Genomic DNA, 13,729 nt, shown 5'->3' with positions numbered 1-13,729 from the left:
CTCGCTTGAGAATGAGATCCATTCAATGGGCTCTCGGGACACAATGATCTCAATTCTCAGGCTACATATCAGAACTAATTCAGGTTCCAAGCAGGGTCGCTCATGATCTCCTGTGGTGGGCCTGCGAGGACAGCATTATGAAGGGAGAACCTTTTTGGCAACCATGGCCAGAGATAACCGTAGTGAGGGACGCCTCGCTCACGGAGTGGGGAGCCCACGCCAACGATCTGACAATCAGCGGTTGTTGGTCTCCATCGGAGTCCAAACTACATATCAATCTTTTGGTGCTGAGAGCAATCGGCCTTATGCTGAAGGCTTTTCTGCCCTCTGTTCATGGAAAGAATGTCCTGATAATGACGGCCAATACAGTGGCCATGTACTATCTCAACAAGAGAGGTGGTGTAGGGTCACTACCACTGTGCAGAGAGGCAATGCATCTCTGGTACTGGTTCACCTAGCCGGAGAGGAGAACACAGTGGCGGACGCTCTGAGCAGGCAGAGCAGTCTCCCATGAGTGGGAAGTAGCTCAGGAAGTCCTTCAAGAGACACCCTTTGGGGAACCCCTCAAGGGGACCTGTTCAGGACCAGTGTCAACAGGAAGTGTGAAATGTTCTGCTCCAGGGAATTTCCCCCAAGAGGAACTCTAGGAGACACGTTTGTTGTGGACTGGGAGTTTCCACTCCTGTACGTGTTTCCTCCAGTTCCTGTCATTCCTCACGTGATAAGGAGTTTGAGAAAGTTCGGGAAACACATGATCCTAATTGCCCCGGATTGGGCCAGGAGGACGTGGTACCCTGACCTTCTGGACAGGTCCATCTGCCCTCCAATATGTCTTCCACAAAGAGAAGACCTTCTCTCACAAGAGGAGGGTTGGATTCTCCATCCAGTGGTCAAGACACTCCGCCTTCACGCATGGTTTCTGGGAGACTGAGATACCAGGATTGGGACCTCCCAGATGATGTAATGGAGATTTTGCTTTCGGCCAGAAGGCCAGTAAAAATGTCCTACCGCTGCCGTTGGAACAAATTTTGCAGCTGGTGTAGGGACAAGAATGTAGATCCTTTGCTATGCAAAACACCACAGGTGTTCTCCTTTTTTACTGTACCTAGACAATGTGGGGTTCTAGGTTGGAACAACTAAAGGCTATTTGGTGGCGCTATCCATCTTTAAGCGCTTGTCTGAAGAAACTTCATATTTTAAGATACCACTGGTGATACAATTTCTGAAGGGACTCATCAATGTGTTTCCTCCATCTCCTTTTCATGTTCCCGTTTGGGATATTAATCTAGTGTTAAAACTTCTTGTGTGCGCCATTTGAGCCACTACATTCATTGCCATTAAGGTTACTAACGTTCAAGACCATTTTGTTGGTAGCACTAACTTCAGCCCGTAGAGTGAGTGGGTTGCAGGCACTATCATCTAAACCACCCTTTACAGTATTCCACAAGGACAAGGTTTTCTTGAGGGTTAAGTCTTATTTCTGCCTAAGATCATTTCCGAATTTCATGTAGGACCAAAGATTGTTACCCCCTTCCTATCCTCCACCTCAGCCTGGCAAGGAGGAAGAGAAGTTGCACAGATTAGATCCACGTAGAGCTCTAAGCTTCTACATTTCTAGATTGGCCAAACCTCCTCTGGATGATCAACGTTTTGTAGGTTATATAGGTCACATTGGGTCAGGCTGTAACAAAGCAAACCTTATCAAGATGGATTATTCTAGAAATTTTAGAATTCTACTGGCTGGCGGGTAAATATCCGCAAAGAGGTGTTCCTATTAAAAACATTTATGAGGCAGCTACGTGGTCTACAATACACACTTCCACAAAGCAGTACTGCCTTGATTCTTCCCTGAGTCAGGATGGAAGCTTTGGAAAAGCTGTCCTCCATTCTGTTCATAGAAACCATTGATACATTCTTAGTACCGCCACCAAAACAAACACTGCTTTGGGAGTCCATCAAAGATGAGGTATAAGTGAGAGGACACAATCCATTCAAAGAACAAGTTATAACGTTCTTTCGACTGGATGTTCCTCCCACGTATTCCTCATCCCCCTACCACGCAGTAGAATTTGCCATGCTATTACAGCTTTCACTCCTTCAGAGCCCAGTACGGTCAAACCTGTGTTGATGCAGCTAGTTCTACTGAGAGATAAAACAGAATTGGAGCTAACGGGCACTGCACATGCAATATAGGCCTTCGATGATGACATCCTTGACACGGAAGTCCTCGAGGGACATCGAGTCGACTGCATCAACGCACAGTGCTATTTCCCAAATTTTTTGCTGAAGCTGGTTATTGAATTTCAAAGATGAGGAATACGTGGGAGGAACATCCAGTTGAAAGAACATTACTCGGGGTAAGTAACTTGTTCTATATAGAGGATTTGCCCATTCATGTCCCTGTGTAAGTGTAAAGCTGTAATAGGATCCTTAATTACTAGTCACTTAGACCATTGGAATGCCCCGGCCGCAACATTTGTCACAAGTTGACCTATGCTTCCACCTACCTTCCCCCCCGATGAGACCACAGTTCCACTACTTTTTTCGGCGCACTTCTACCACTGGTCATGACACATTTGTCATTGCTGTCGTCATGTGTAATTTTCATATGTCGGTGGCTGTGTGTGTTGTGTAGGAGCAGATGCTGTTGGTATAGAATTGTGATTTTCGCTTTTTTTTTTTGTTTGTGTAATGTATAATATGCGTATGTGTTGCTCCAACTGTGGTATTATATCAGTTTTGCCTAACTGTAGAAGGGCGTCAAGTGGTTTTACCGAAGTTTGACTGTCTATACGCTGTGTCTGGGCAGGCTCTTACGTACAGATCTCAACAGGCACATGGCACGTTGCAGAGACCAACACACTTGTACAGCCAATTAATCCAAAGCAGCGAACGAAATAAACTTGTTCTCATTGTGCAACATTTCTTTCTATTTTTTAGACGGGTGTAGATACAGGAAACTCATTCCCTGTCTGCAAGACGCTCTCTGTGGCCTTGTGCATGCTAGAGCGTGGGGTGAGATTTGATAACCTGAAATTAGTCATGCCTCTTTTCTATTTATTTTATTGTTTTTATTGGCATCTCTTAACATGACATCAAATCTTTAGTGCATTTTATTGCCTTATCCGGTCTTACATTCTTACAATTAGTTTCGAAACAGACAAGCTAGTGGCCAAGGTGTAGTTAGAATGGTTTTAACGTGTGCAGAGAAGATGGGGATATAACTTGTGTTCACAGGCAGTCTTTTAGCGGTTATTCGTGTGTAGTATAAAGTGCAAATTAGAATGGGTGAGCAGGTTAGTAATGGGCTCAATCAAGAAGTCACCTATAGCAAGGCAAAACATGCCTACGAACACAGGCCTCTGCAAACCGCTCCTATTTTCATGGTATCACTTTGCCACTGCCATGCCCTCTTCCCCTACACCCATCAGTCCTCATCCACCTCTTCTTTATCACCTTGGCTGAAGCTATGGCAGCAGCGTCTTTAAAGGAGTACAACAGATCTTTGGGCCCCATCCTTTCTAGGAGATAATGGGAGTGTGAACCGAGAGCAGAACCCAAATTCCACTTCTGTGGGGATTCATCTGCACAATGTGTAAGTGTAAACTGCCCCCGAATGTTTTGGCGTATGAAGGCACGGCATGACCTTTTAAACTCTCCCATTAAAAAAGAATTAAAGGGGCAATGTTGAATGGTGGTTTCCTGGCTGATATGTTCCCACTAATCAATATTTACACTGTTACCCAATTTGATATGATTTCTGGGGCGAGTGTAACAGTTGTTTGCATACATTTTCAGCTTGTTCCAAAAGCTATAAAATTACTTGCGTATTGACCATGTGAGGCCATTTTGATTAACCTGATCATTTTTTTTTCTCACCTTTATTTAATAATTTTTCCAAAAGTCACAATTGAAAAACATACCAGTGAGAACAAGGTATAAGCAATTCCATACATATCACTTCCCTAAAATACATACAACAATCAATTCATCATCGCCATAAAATTCCCACCCCATATTCTACACTAAACAAAACACAACACCAAACAGGACAAGACAAACACCCCCCACCTAACTCCTCATCAATGTTACACCCAAAGAATAAATCCTACACCTTATCTTTGGAGTTTTCGGGAGACTGCTTATGAGGAAATGTGGGGATCGTTTAACCTGATCATTTTTTAAATAATTGTAAATGCTTGTTAGCAACATTTAAATTGGCTTGGACATTAGATACAAAGTAAAGCTATTGAATAAGTCTTGGGGCCATGTTGGGAGATACTATTGTAAAGGGAAAGTTGTAAGTAATGTTTTATTCTGTATAGTTTAACCAGGCTTCAAAATGTGCACTTGCCACACACCATTGGAGATTGACAATTGTGTTTTGACGAGTGTGAAATGGTGCGCTGTGTGTATCTGGCCAGTTGATGAGGGCTAGTGACTTTTTATGCCTGGCTAGAAGCTGGCAGCTTCACATTTTTAACTCTGGTTCAATTTTCAAATGAGTTTCTCTTTGGTTGGGCCCTTCTTAATAAGCTATAATTGCTAGAGTAAACATAACTGGTAAGAGAAGTACTGTGCCCATTCTTCAGACCTCAAATGTGTATGCTTTTCGTTCGTTTAGCAATTAAGAAGCCTCACTGCCAATAAGAACATGTTTACGTTTGTCCCTGTAGTGCGCAAAAAACAATCGGAATTGCCGGTTTTAAGTCACAATTTCTGTTTTTTTGTTTTTTTCTAGTTTGGAGCAGAATTTCGACGCTTTGCTTTGGAACGATCCAAACCAGGAAAGTTTGAAGAGTTTTATGGATTACTGCAGCATATACATAAAATACCTAACCTTGATGTAATAGTGGGGTATGCAGACATTCATGGTGATTTGCTGCCTATAAACAATGACGACAACTATCATAGAGCAGTCACAACTGCAAATCCACTTCTTCGGATATTTTTACAAAGAAAGGGTAAGCCTGCTTGACTACTGATGGTAAAAATCTATTTGTTTTTGGTTGTGTAAGCAGAAAATGTATCATGCTCTCAGGGTCAACTCGACAGCAGAGTAATTTAGGGGGTATGCTAGGACACGAATAGCTTCGGGGACAAGCTCTGCTCCCGTTGTGAACTGTAAGGCCTTATTAATAAATGTAAAGGTACTGACGGATTTGACCACAGAAAGATAAAGGCCTTAGATCTTTACCAGCATGTGCACACATTTCTGTAGCAGGATCTCGGCACACTGAACAGTCACTGGGATATAGCGGCATTTATTTCCAAACTTTGCAGCAAGAAGGAGGAAATGTTGCAGAACAATTGTCAGTTTTAGGGCATTCATGCTTAAATGAAATAGTAACTTGTAGCTACTAAACTTACAGAATTCAATTTCTAGTTTCCTTATTGTGCTTCTGGATTGGTAACCATCTCCACAGATACTGGATTGTAGTGATGTGCAGGGCACAGAATAACCACTGCACCGATGAAGCAAATCTAACTCTGGAGCACCATGTAAGGTCTGCAGTTGCAATAGTGCATCTGTGATGGCAGAGCACTATTTCTTAACTGCATTCCCTGACAGGCAGCTCCGCATTAAGGGATTGGCGGTTACAGAGCCTTCTCCATGCAGTGTAACAAAATGCACATCGAATAGAACGCTTTCCTGGAAACGATACCTTTTTTTTTATATATATTGCAATGCACTGGTTGGCAATCTTTGACAGTCCTGATGGTGTATACAACTTAATCAGCCTCAGCCAGCATAGTCAAGGGTGAGACACCAAGTCCAAACATCTGGAGAGCCGCAGGTTGCAGACTCCCTTTTGTAATGTATCAAAGCTCTCAGAAATGTTGCTGCTTGGCCCATGTGGGAAATCAAGCAAGAAAAAACCGTTGCTTCCCCTTCCTTGACAGCTGTTGCAACCTCCATATCACAGGATGAAATTAATTTGGCACCGCAGTGGTCCGTCCTCTGGCACTTAGTTTGTATTGTGCAGTGTTGGATATTTAGTGAATGGGAGTTGAGTTCTGCTAAGGCGCCACCGCCTAAACTAACACCCACTTGTTCCCACCCCAAAATTCTGTGATAAGAAACTGGCTGTATTTGGAGTTCTAGATTCTATTTTATTTACATAAGGAAATCAAAACGAAGGTGGTTTGCTGTTTTTATGCTCAGGGAAATCAACAACAATATTATACCATCACAGGCAGATATTCTACAAAAAGAAAAACGTTCTACCTGCCTGTTAAGATCTTGCTAATGTATAGACGCATAATATAGTTTAAAATCAATTATTTTTGCTAATTATTATACACAATACAAGACAATTCTAACTGTTTCTTGAATGGCAATATCTACGACAAGTTTTAGCTTAAGAGAAAGTTTTCACAGAGCATAAACATCACGTTTATTACACTTGATATTCATTCACCATTGGTATGGAATTCCCATGTACCTATGCGGTGCTGTCAGCTTTTAGTGTGCGCTTGTATATAAAATAGGGCTGAGCGATATATCGAGTTTTGGAGATCTATCGATAAAGGATGAGACAATATCATGATATCGAGATATATCCATATGTATACATTATCACATTTACTACCATTTTGCTATTTACATTTTGATATTTACACAGCTATGTGTATTCTCGAAGAGGAACCCTGAACGTGCACTTAATTTTGATCAGTGTCTTATAAATAAAGGTGTTTGTGACATATCACATGTAGTTGGCAGCGTACAACTGAGCATTTAACCCACATAAGCAATATCCAGATGTATATTGAGATACGACTTTTGTTTCATATCTCACAGCCCTAATATACAACACAAACAGCATTAGGTTGCATCCAAATCTACAGAGAGCACAGAATATTGATTTGTTTTCACCACACAGGAGCATAATTTGATGTTTTCCGTAAGCATATTAAGTATCCCCCACTTCACCTCACAGATTGCGCAGAATAGGGAGGACCCTACATTAGATAGGCTCAATGTCATTAGCAAAGTTTGAAAGTCCATTTTAAAATGCATTATTTTTTAGGCGACGGGAGCGGCCAGCTAAGCCCCCTTTCACCGCACTTGAATGATGTGGGTTTCTGAATTTCTCTTTATAATCACTATGGCCTTCACATGTCTTAAGAACTTAACTCATTGTAAGGTATTGAATATTGCACAAAGTTTGATAGCCTCTGTCTCTGACTACACCTGTGAAAACAAAGGCTTGAATTTACTTTGCAATGGTTAAGCCCCTGAACGCTCTACACAGACATGCTATTCACTTTTGAATATGGTCAAAAGCAAGGTGGATGTCTCACTAAATGCTACAGTTTTCAATTTTAAATCTATTTGCTATAGTGAAGACTCTGCAGAATATTCTATTTTAAATCGGTCCCTCCCCCCCCGTGACTTCCCTTGCAGTTTCCCCCTCCCTTCAATGAACTTACTGATCAAGGATTCTTGAGGACATCATTTGGGCTTTTGTACTCACTTCTGAATTACAGAACTGGCGTGGCCCTTCACAGTTTATAGGCCATTCTTTCCAGCCAGCTAGGCTTGGTGGTCTTGGCTTCAGTCTGTCTCAGGAAATCCAGTCTACTTCAGGTTAAGTCTGCTTCAGGCTTCCCCTTGGACAAGGTCCATGGTCTCACCCATCTCTCAAGGTATTATCCCACTCCTCCAATTATCCATTTGGGCAGGGATTTCCTGTATACAAGCCTTCAGAATTCCCAGAGCACCCCTATTTTGTGTGGGTTTGCTCTAAATTTATCCCAGTGTCATTTGAACAGAACATCTCATTGGTTGGCTGGACAGGTTTGCACTCCCAGAGTACACCTCCCCATTTAATAGTCACAAATATTTAGACATGTCACTGGGGTGATTCTGGGCAATTTGGACTCAAATAAATGTTTCAAATGTATTGTGTCCTCCCGCGTATTTCTCATCTTATATTTTCATATCCAGCTTCAGATGCTTTGGAATTTTTTCCAGCAGAGGGTGCTGTGCTTCGACTCGGATGTCCCTCGTAGGCCTCCCGTCTCGATATCGACGTCATTGATGGTATAAAGCACGCGCAGCAGCCATTGGCTTCAGTTCCATTTTTCCACAAAAGCTATCGCTTCAGATACAGTCCGCTTCGGTGCCCTCTCGAATCTTCAAGTAAAGTCTTAAAAATGGCATCGTCGGCGTCTTCGAATCCGAGATCGGGGGTTTAAGAAATCCAAGGATTGTGGGGCGAAGATGTCCCTTACGGACCCCATCAGATGTGTCTGTGGTGCCTCGGTTCTCTCGCGCTACCTTCGACTGTAAGGTGAAAGCCCTGAAAGAGCAAAGAGAAAAATTAGCAGCAGGTAGGTCAAAATCCGCTTCGACAACCCCATCAAAGACAATCTTCAGGCAAGTCGAGAAATATTTCTCCTCATAAAAGGACACAAAGATAGAGATCACGTATTTGTTCTCACCACTCGTTATCTTTGCGATGTTCGAAGAAAAGGCACCATAGGTCGCCATCTTCATCATAGAGTTGCTCCCCTGAATGGGTAAAATGCCCAACAAAATCAGCCTCACCATCTGAGTGGGAGAAGTTCATATTTAAATTGATGCACGTTTTGGAGAATGCAGCCTTGACCCCCTCGAAGACTTATGCAAGCCCCGCCCAGTTGCAATATGTGGGGTGGAAAAGACCCACACTAATATATGCACAGGATGATCTTACTGACATCCTAGATAAAGGACCCCAGGAGGATCCTATTCTTCATTTTCGTGGGGCATTGCAAAGGAGAGTTCTTACAAATTCGGAAACACCAGAAATAGTTTCCGGCAGTGAATAAGAAACTAACATCCAGATACAGGGCCTCCAGTAGTGACCCCAGTTACCTGACGAAGCATCTCACTTCTGAAAGTTTGGTGGTACAAGCTGCCACATCCACCTGAAAACAAAACGCATACCCAACCTATTCTCCCTGACAGAGATGACAAGCGTTAAGATGCTTTGGCCAAAAAAAGGTTTTCTCCAAGTATGGCCCTAAAGTCAGCGAATGCTATGTGCATGTTGGTCAAATTCACTCATACTTTTTGGGAATTTGTAGCAATGGCGGCTGATCATATCCCAGAAGGGGAAGAAAGAGACAGATTTTTAAATCTAGTCCAGGATGGCAAGGTGCAAATCCCTCCTGACAGGTCTCGACACTGCTGACAGTATCGGCAGGTCCATGGCGGCTAGTACAGTAATGCACAGATTTGCCTGGTTAAGAAAATCCGGTTTTGTTCCATATGTGCAATCCAGACTACTTAACTTGCCCTTCGATGCCACACATTTATCTGGTAGCAAGGCTGACAAGAGCCTGGAGAAAGTGCAGACCTCCAAAGCAGCAGCAAAATCCCTTGGTGTTGCTATTAGACATAGGATCTTAGGTTATGGTTAACAATTATTTTTGATTTTTACCATTGCCAAACGTGTAACACTCGCCTAAATTGCCCTCCAACAGACCTAACTAAACCCTCGTGAGGTGGGTAAGCCTAGGTTGCGCTGATGGGCCGCTTATCTAGGGTGAGGGGAAAGGTCAAGAAACTGGCCCTATCATTATTCTATTCCAGTCACCATATATTCTAAAAGACACAAATTGGAGTTATGCGTTTGCTTCGCAAATGAAATTTACTCCACTTTATTCTTTTTCTTTGCTTCGCATTTACAAACAATTAAACATCATAAGTATATGAGTCTGTTTTAATTGGTTAAAAAGCCACGTTTTGTCAGTTGTCCAACTGAATATTGCTAAATGATCTCATTCTAGTTCTTTTATAATGTTACTAGAAGGAACTGTTCACCCTCAGAATAGAGAGTTAGAAAAATTGGAGACCTTTTTACCAATCCAATGGTCTATTCCTTTTCAGAAAAAGGTCAAATCGGGCCTAACGGTTGCAGTGTTTTGTATTGTTTTACCACTTTCTTGATGGCCACAGCACTGTCTTATGTGCTGTCAAAAAAGGAGACTGAGGATTTTAATTCCAACAATTAATCATTCTACCCTTACTTGGTTTGTGCCAGACTCAAATGATTATAGATTACCTATTAAAACAGACTCATTTACTTGTGATGTTTTATTGTTTGTAATTGCAAAGCAAAGAAATAGAATAAAGTGGAGTAAATTTAATTTGCAAAGCAAACGACACACATCTCCAATATGTGTCTTTTAGAATTTATGGTGACTGTAATAGAATAGTGATGGGGCAAGTTTCTTTACCTATCCCTTTACCCTAGATAAGCGGCCCATCAGCGCAACCTATGCCTAGCCATCTCACGAGGGTTTAGTTAGATCAGTTGGAGGGCAAGTTAGGCGAGTGTTACACGTTTGGCAACGATAAAAATCAAAAGTAATTGTTAACCATAACCTGTGATCTTATAGTGTGATACGAATATTAGGGGAATCGTCCGGTGTGAACCCCCCCAATAAGTCCAAAACTTGTGTTTTTGCTGCTATTAGACAGACACAAAACCGCCCCACCGGCACACCTTGGAGGGGTCGGTCCTTTCGCTTTTACTCCTCACTTGGAAGGGGGAGAGGACTGTCCAATCAAAGAGGTCAGAAAAGATTTTCCCGTGGTGTACGGGGAAGAGGTACTAGAACCACCCAGGCAGTGGTTGCTTTACCATCAGCCACTGCTCCAGCCACCTCAAAACCTCTCTGAGGTCTTGGCTCACAAGACCCCAGTGGAAGTCAGTCTGTCACTGCATCTGAAAGAATGACAAGGCGTTACTTAAGATGCATGGGCATTGGAAGCAGTTGCCCATGGTTAGTGCCTTCCCTTTCTAAAAAAAAATAAATAAATAAGCCTGTCATCCACCGGGGAACAGCTCTTTCAAAGTTCCAGATCCGCTCCTTATGTAGGAAATCCTGACCCTGCTGGAAAAAGGTGCTATAGAACCAGTGCCTGTAGCGGAGAGGAACAAGGATTTGTACTCCCGTACTTTTAATTCCAAAAAAGGACGGAGGATTGAGACCAATTTTGGACTTGAGAGACTTAAATAATTTCCTCAGGAAGGACAAGTTCAAAATGGTTACCCTTTCTCAGATCCTTCAGGCCCCCCAGCTTCAGGACTGGATGGTATTATTGGACTTTCAGGGTGCTTACTGTCATGTGCTTATCCACCAGAAGCACAGATGGTACTTATCGTGTTTGGTGGTTCTCATTATCAATTTAGAATTCCATTCGGGCTGACCTCTGCCCGAGGGGTTTCAACAAGTTAATGGCAATTGTGGCAGCGAGTCTCGGGAGAGGAGGGGATTCACGTCTACCCCTACCTGAATGTTTGGCTGATCAGGGCCTGTTACCCGAACAAGCCTTGGAATATCTCAGCATCTCCTGCCACTCTCCCCACTGACTGGGCTTCTCCCTCAATTTCAAGAAGTCACATATGATACCATAACACAGACTCCAGTTTATCAAAGCAGTCCTGGATGCAACCACAGGGAAAGCCTTCCCACCCTATTCCTGAATCCCTGCCTTAAAAAAACGGGGTTGTAAAGTCTCCAACACAAATAAGATCTCAGGCTTTCCCAATCATACTTTAAATAGATGGCCTCTTCACTCTTGCTTCCCTACCTGGAAGGAGTTGTCAGTTCATGTTCAGTCAGTCTACGGTTTTAAAGGTACCCTCCTTTCTTTCTTGGCTTTGTAGTACAGAAGTTTGTATCGTCCGCTGCTGGTTCTGAAGCTCTTAGTTGCTTCTTTTCCTGGGTTGGGCACGGTGTTCCCTGCACCTGGGCTTACTTCACAGACCTTTGCATCACTGGGTTGGGCCCCAAAGCAGACACCAAGAGTGAGTCCTGTATTGTAGATACTAGAGCACTCCAGGATTCAACACTTTCAGTTAATATCTCAAAATGTGTATCCTGCTCTAGGGCATCAATTGTAGTAATGAACCAGCAGTAACACCTGCCATACTTTGAGATAATTATTACATGCTGCGTCGAACACCCTTTAGTTGCAAAAAGACATTTGACTCGCTTTCCAGTTTATAATGCGTTTTTTATTTTCACACATCTTCTGCAGTCATTTATGCTTATGTCACCAATGTTTTTCAAACTTGTTCATAGGGCGTTGTAAAATAATCATAGCCATGACATGCACATGTTTCAATCTATGGAGATAGTGTTCAGGTGGCTACAGATAACGGAAACAATATCTCGTTCTATAAGGTCCAAACTAGATAAGTCGAAACTGCAATAAACTTATATCAAAAAGACTGCCTAAATGTCTATTATGTTCATATAGGTTATGCAAAACCTAACCGCTCTGTTGACCCCTCATGAATCACATTAGAAATGCTACAAGGTGTATGTAATATGCCCAACACACCAAGAGGCTCATTTCTGTGTCCAGAGTAAATCTGTGACTGCAACTTTATACAAATTAATCTAAAACGCGTGTACATCCAAAGTGGCAAAAACTAGCTGGCATCACAGATTTATGTACCCCAATTAAACAGTGGCCCTTCAGCATAGCAAAAAAAACATGCTGGAGCAACCACATGCATTGTAATCCCCAAGCCTCTCATGCAAGCCGTCCCATGAACACAGAGCCAGCGATCGTGCAAACAGTGCCCATGTGAAAACGTACTGTTTCCTCTTTCTAAATGTGCCACAACTGCTAATCTCACTGCCGGCCATGCCGAACACAGCCCATGTCAAGCGTATAGATGTTCAAAGATTCTAAACCCGTAAACCTTGTTACTAATCCTTTAGTACTGTTGTACGCCAATGGTTACACACAAAGCACTATTCTAATATGACCTTTACGTGCTAGTATTGTGGTGGCCATGTTAGAATTGTTTTACCCAAAACAGACAAGTTAATGTGCAAGTTTCTCCTTAAATGCACTTCCACTTTATATGCCACGTCTAAGATCTAAAACCCCCCCCCCCAGGCACACCCAATTATGCACGTTAATGAAAAGTGCAGTTCTGTTAGCAAGAACCCACATTTTCCTATAAACAAAAAACTGATGAGGTGTGTGTGTGTGACTCTTGCAAAGAGGTACATAATGCCACCACCAAACGGGTGAGTGATATGAAGGCAAAAAAGGAAAGGGGAATGGAAAACATAAAGCAATTAAAAAAAATAGAAAAACAAAGATCAAAAGTAAAAAACATTGAAAAAAAGTGAGAAAATAACAGAACATACACATGGAAAATAACCAATTTCTAGAAGGAGCAACTGAGTGACCAATCCTCATTCATCCAAGTGGGGAACATGGTCCGTGATCTGAAAATCCAAGAGACTTCTCTTTGTAAATGTTATTTTTCCTGCTCCCACCTCAGGGATGTTGTGTAACTGTTGCTATGATTGGGAATTTCGAGTCATTTGATGGCCGATCTCAAAATGTCTTGCCACCGGTGATTTGGAATTGCAGTGTCTTATGTCGTCTTTGTGTTCACCAATTATTTCCTTAGTCATTCTGGTAGTCTCACCTACGTACAGCTTGCCGCAGGGGCATTTTATACTGTATAATGTGTTGATCTTCTAGGTTTTTTGGCGCTAATAAGCGATTTGTGAACATTCTTTACAAATCTTACTTAAGGACAAGTCAGTTTGTAAAATTGTCCAATACTTTTTGAAAGCTTTAGTAACATTTGATGGCAAAGAGACAAACGCGAGAGGTAAGATGAGCTTGGGAGAACTATACTGATGTTCCCGATATTTCAATAATTGAGTTCTGCTTTTCAACCGTGCTTGATAGTCT

At 42.3% G+C, this 13,729-nt stretch overlaps 1 protein-coding gene across 1 annotated transcript in view; it reads left to right on the top strand.

Moving 5' to 3' along the window:
- Window positions 1-13,729, top strand: part of PARD6B (par-6 family cell polarity regulator beta) — a 213,882-nt gene that overhangs the window by 107,673 nt on the left and 92,480 nt on the right. The window contains exon 2 of the mRNA XM_069651169.1: window positions 4,742-4,964. Coding sequence (XP_069507270.1) covers window positions 4,742-4,964 — 223 coding nt within the window. The remainder of the gene's footprint in view (window positions 1-4,741; window positions 4,965-13,729) is intronic.

Source organism: Ambystoma mexicanum, chromosome 3p (assembly GCF_040938575.1).
Source record: "Ambystoma mexicanum isolate Mex_15411 chromosome 3p, UKY_AmexF1_1, whole genome shotgun sequence".
In the NCBI taxonomy this organism is placed as follows: Eukaryota; Metazoa; Chordata; class Amphibia; order Caudata; family Ambystomatidae; genus Ambystoma; species Ambystoma mexicanum.
Note: the sequence above shows the minus strand (reverse complement) of the source record. Positions and strands in the feature narration are given on the sequence as shown.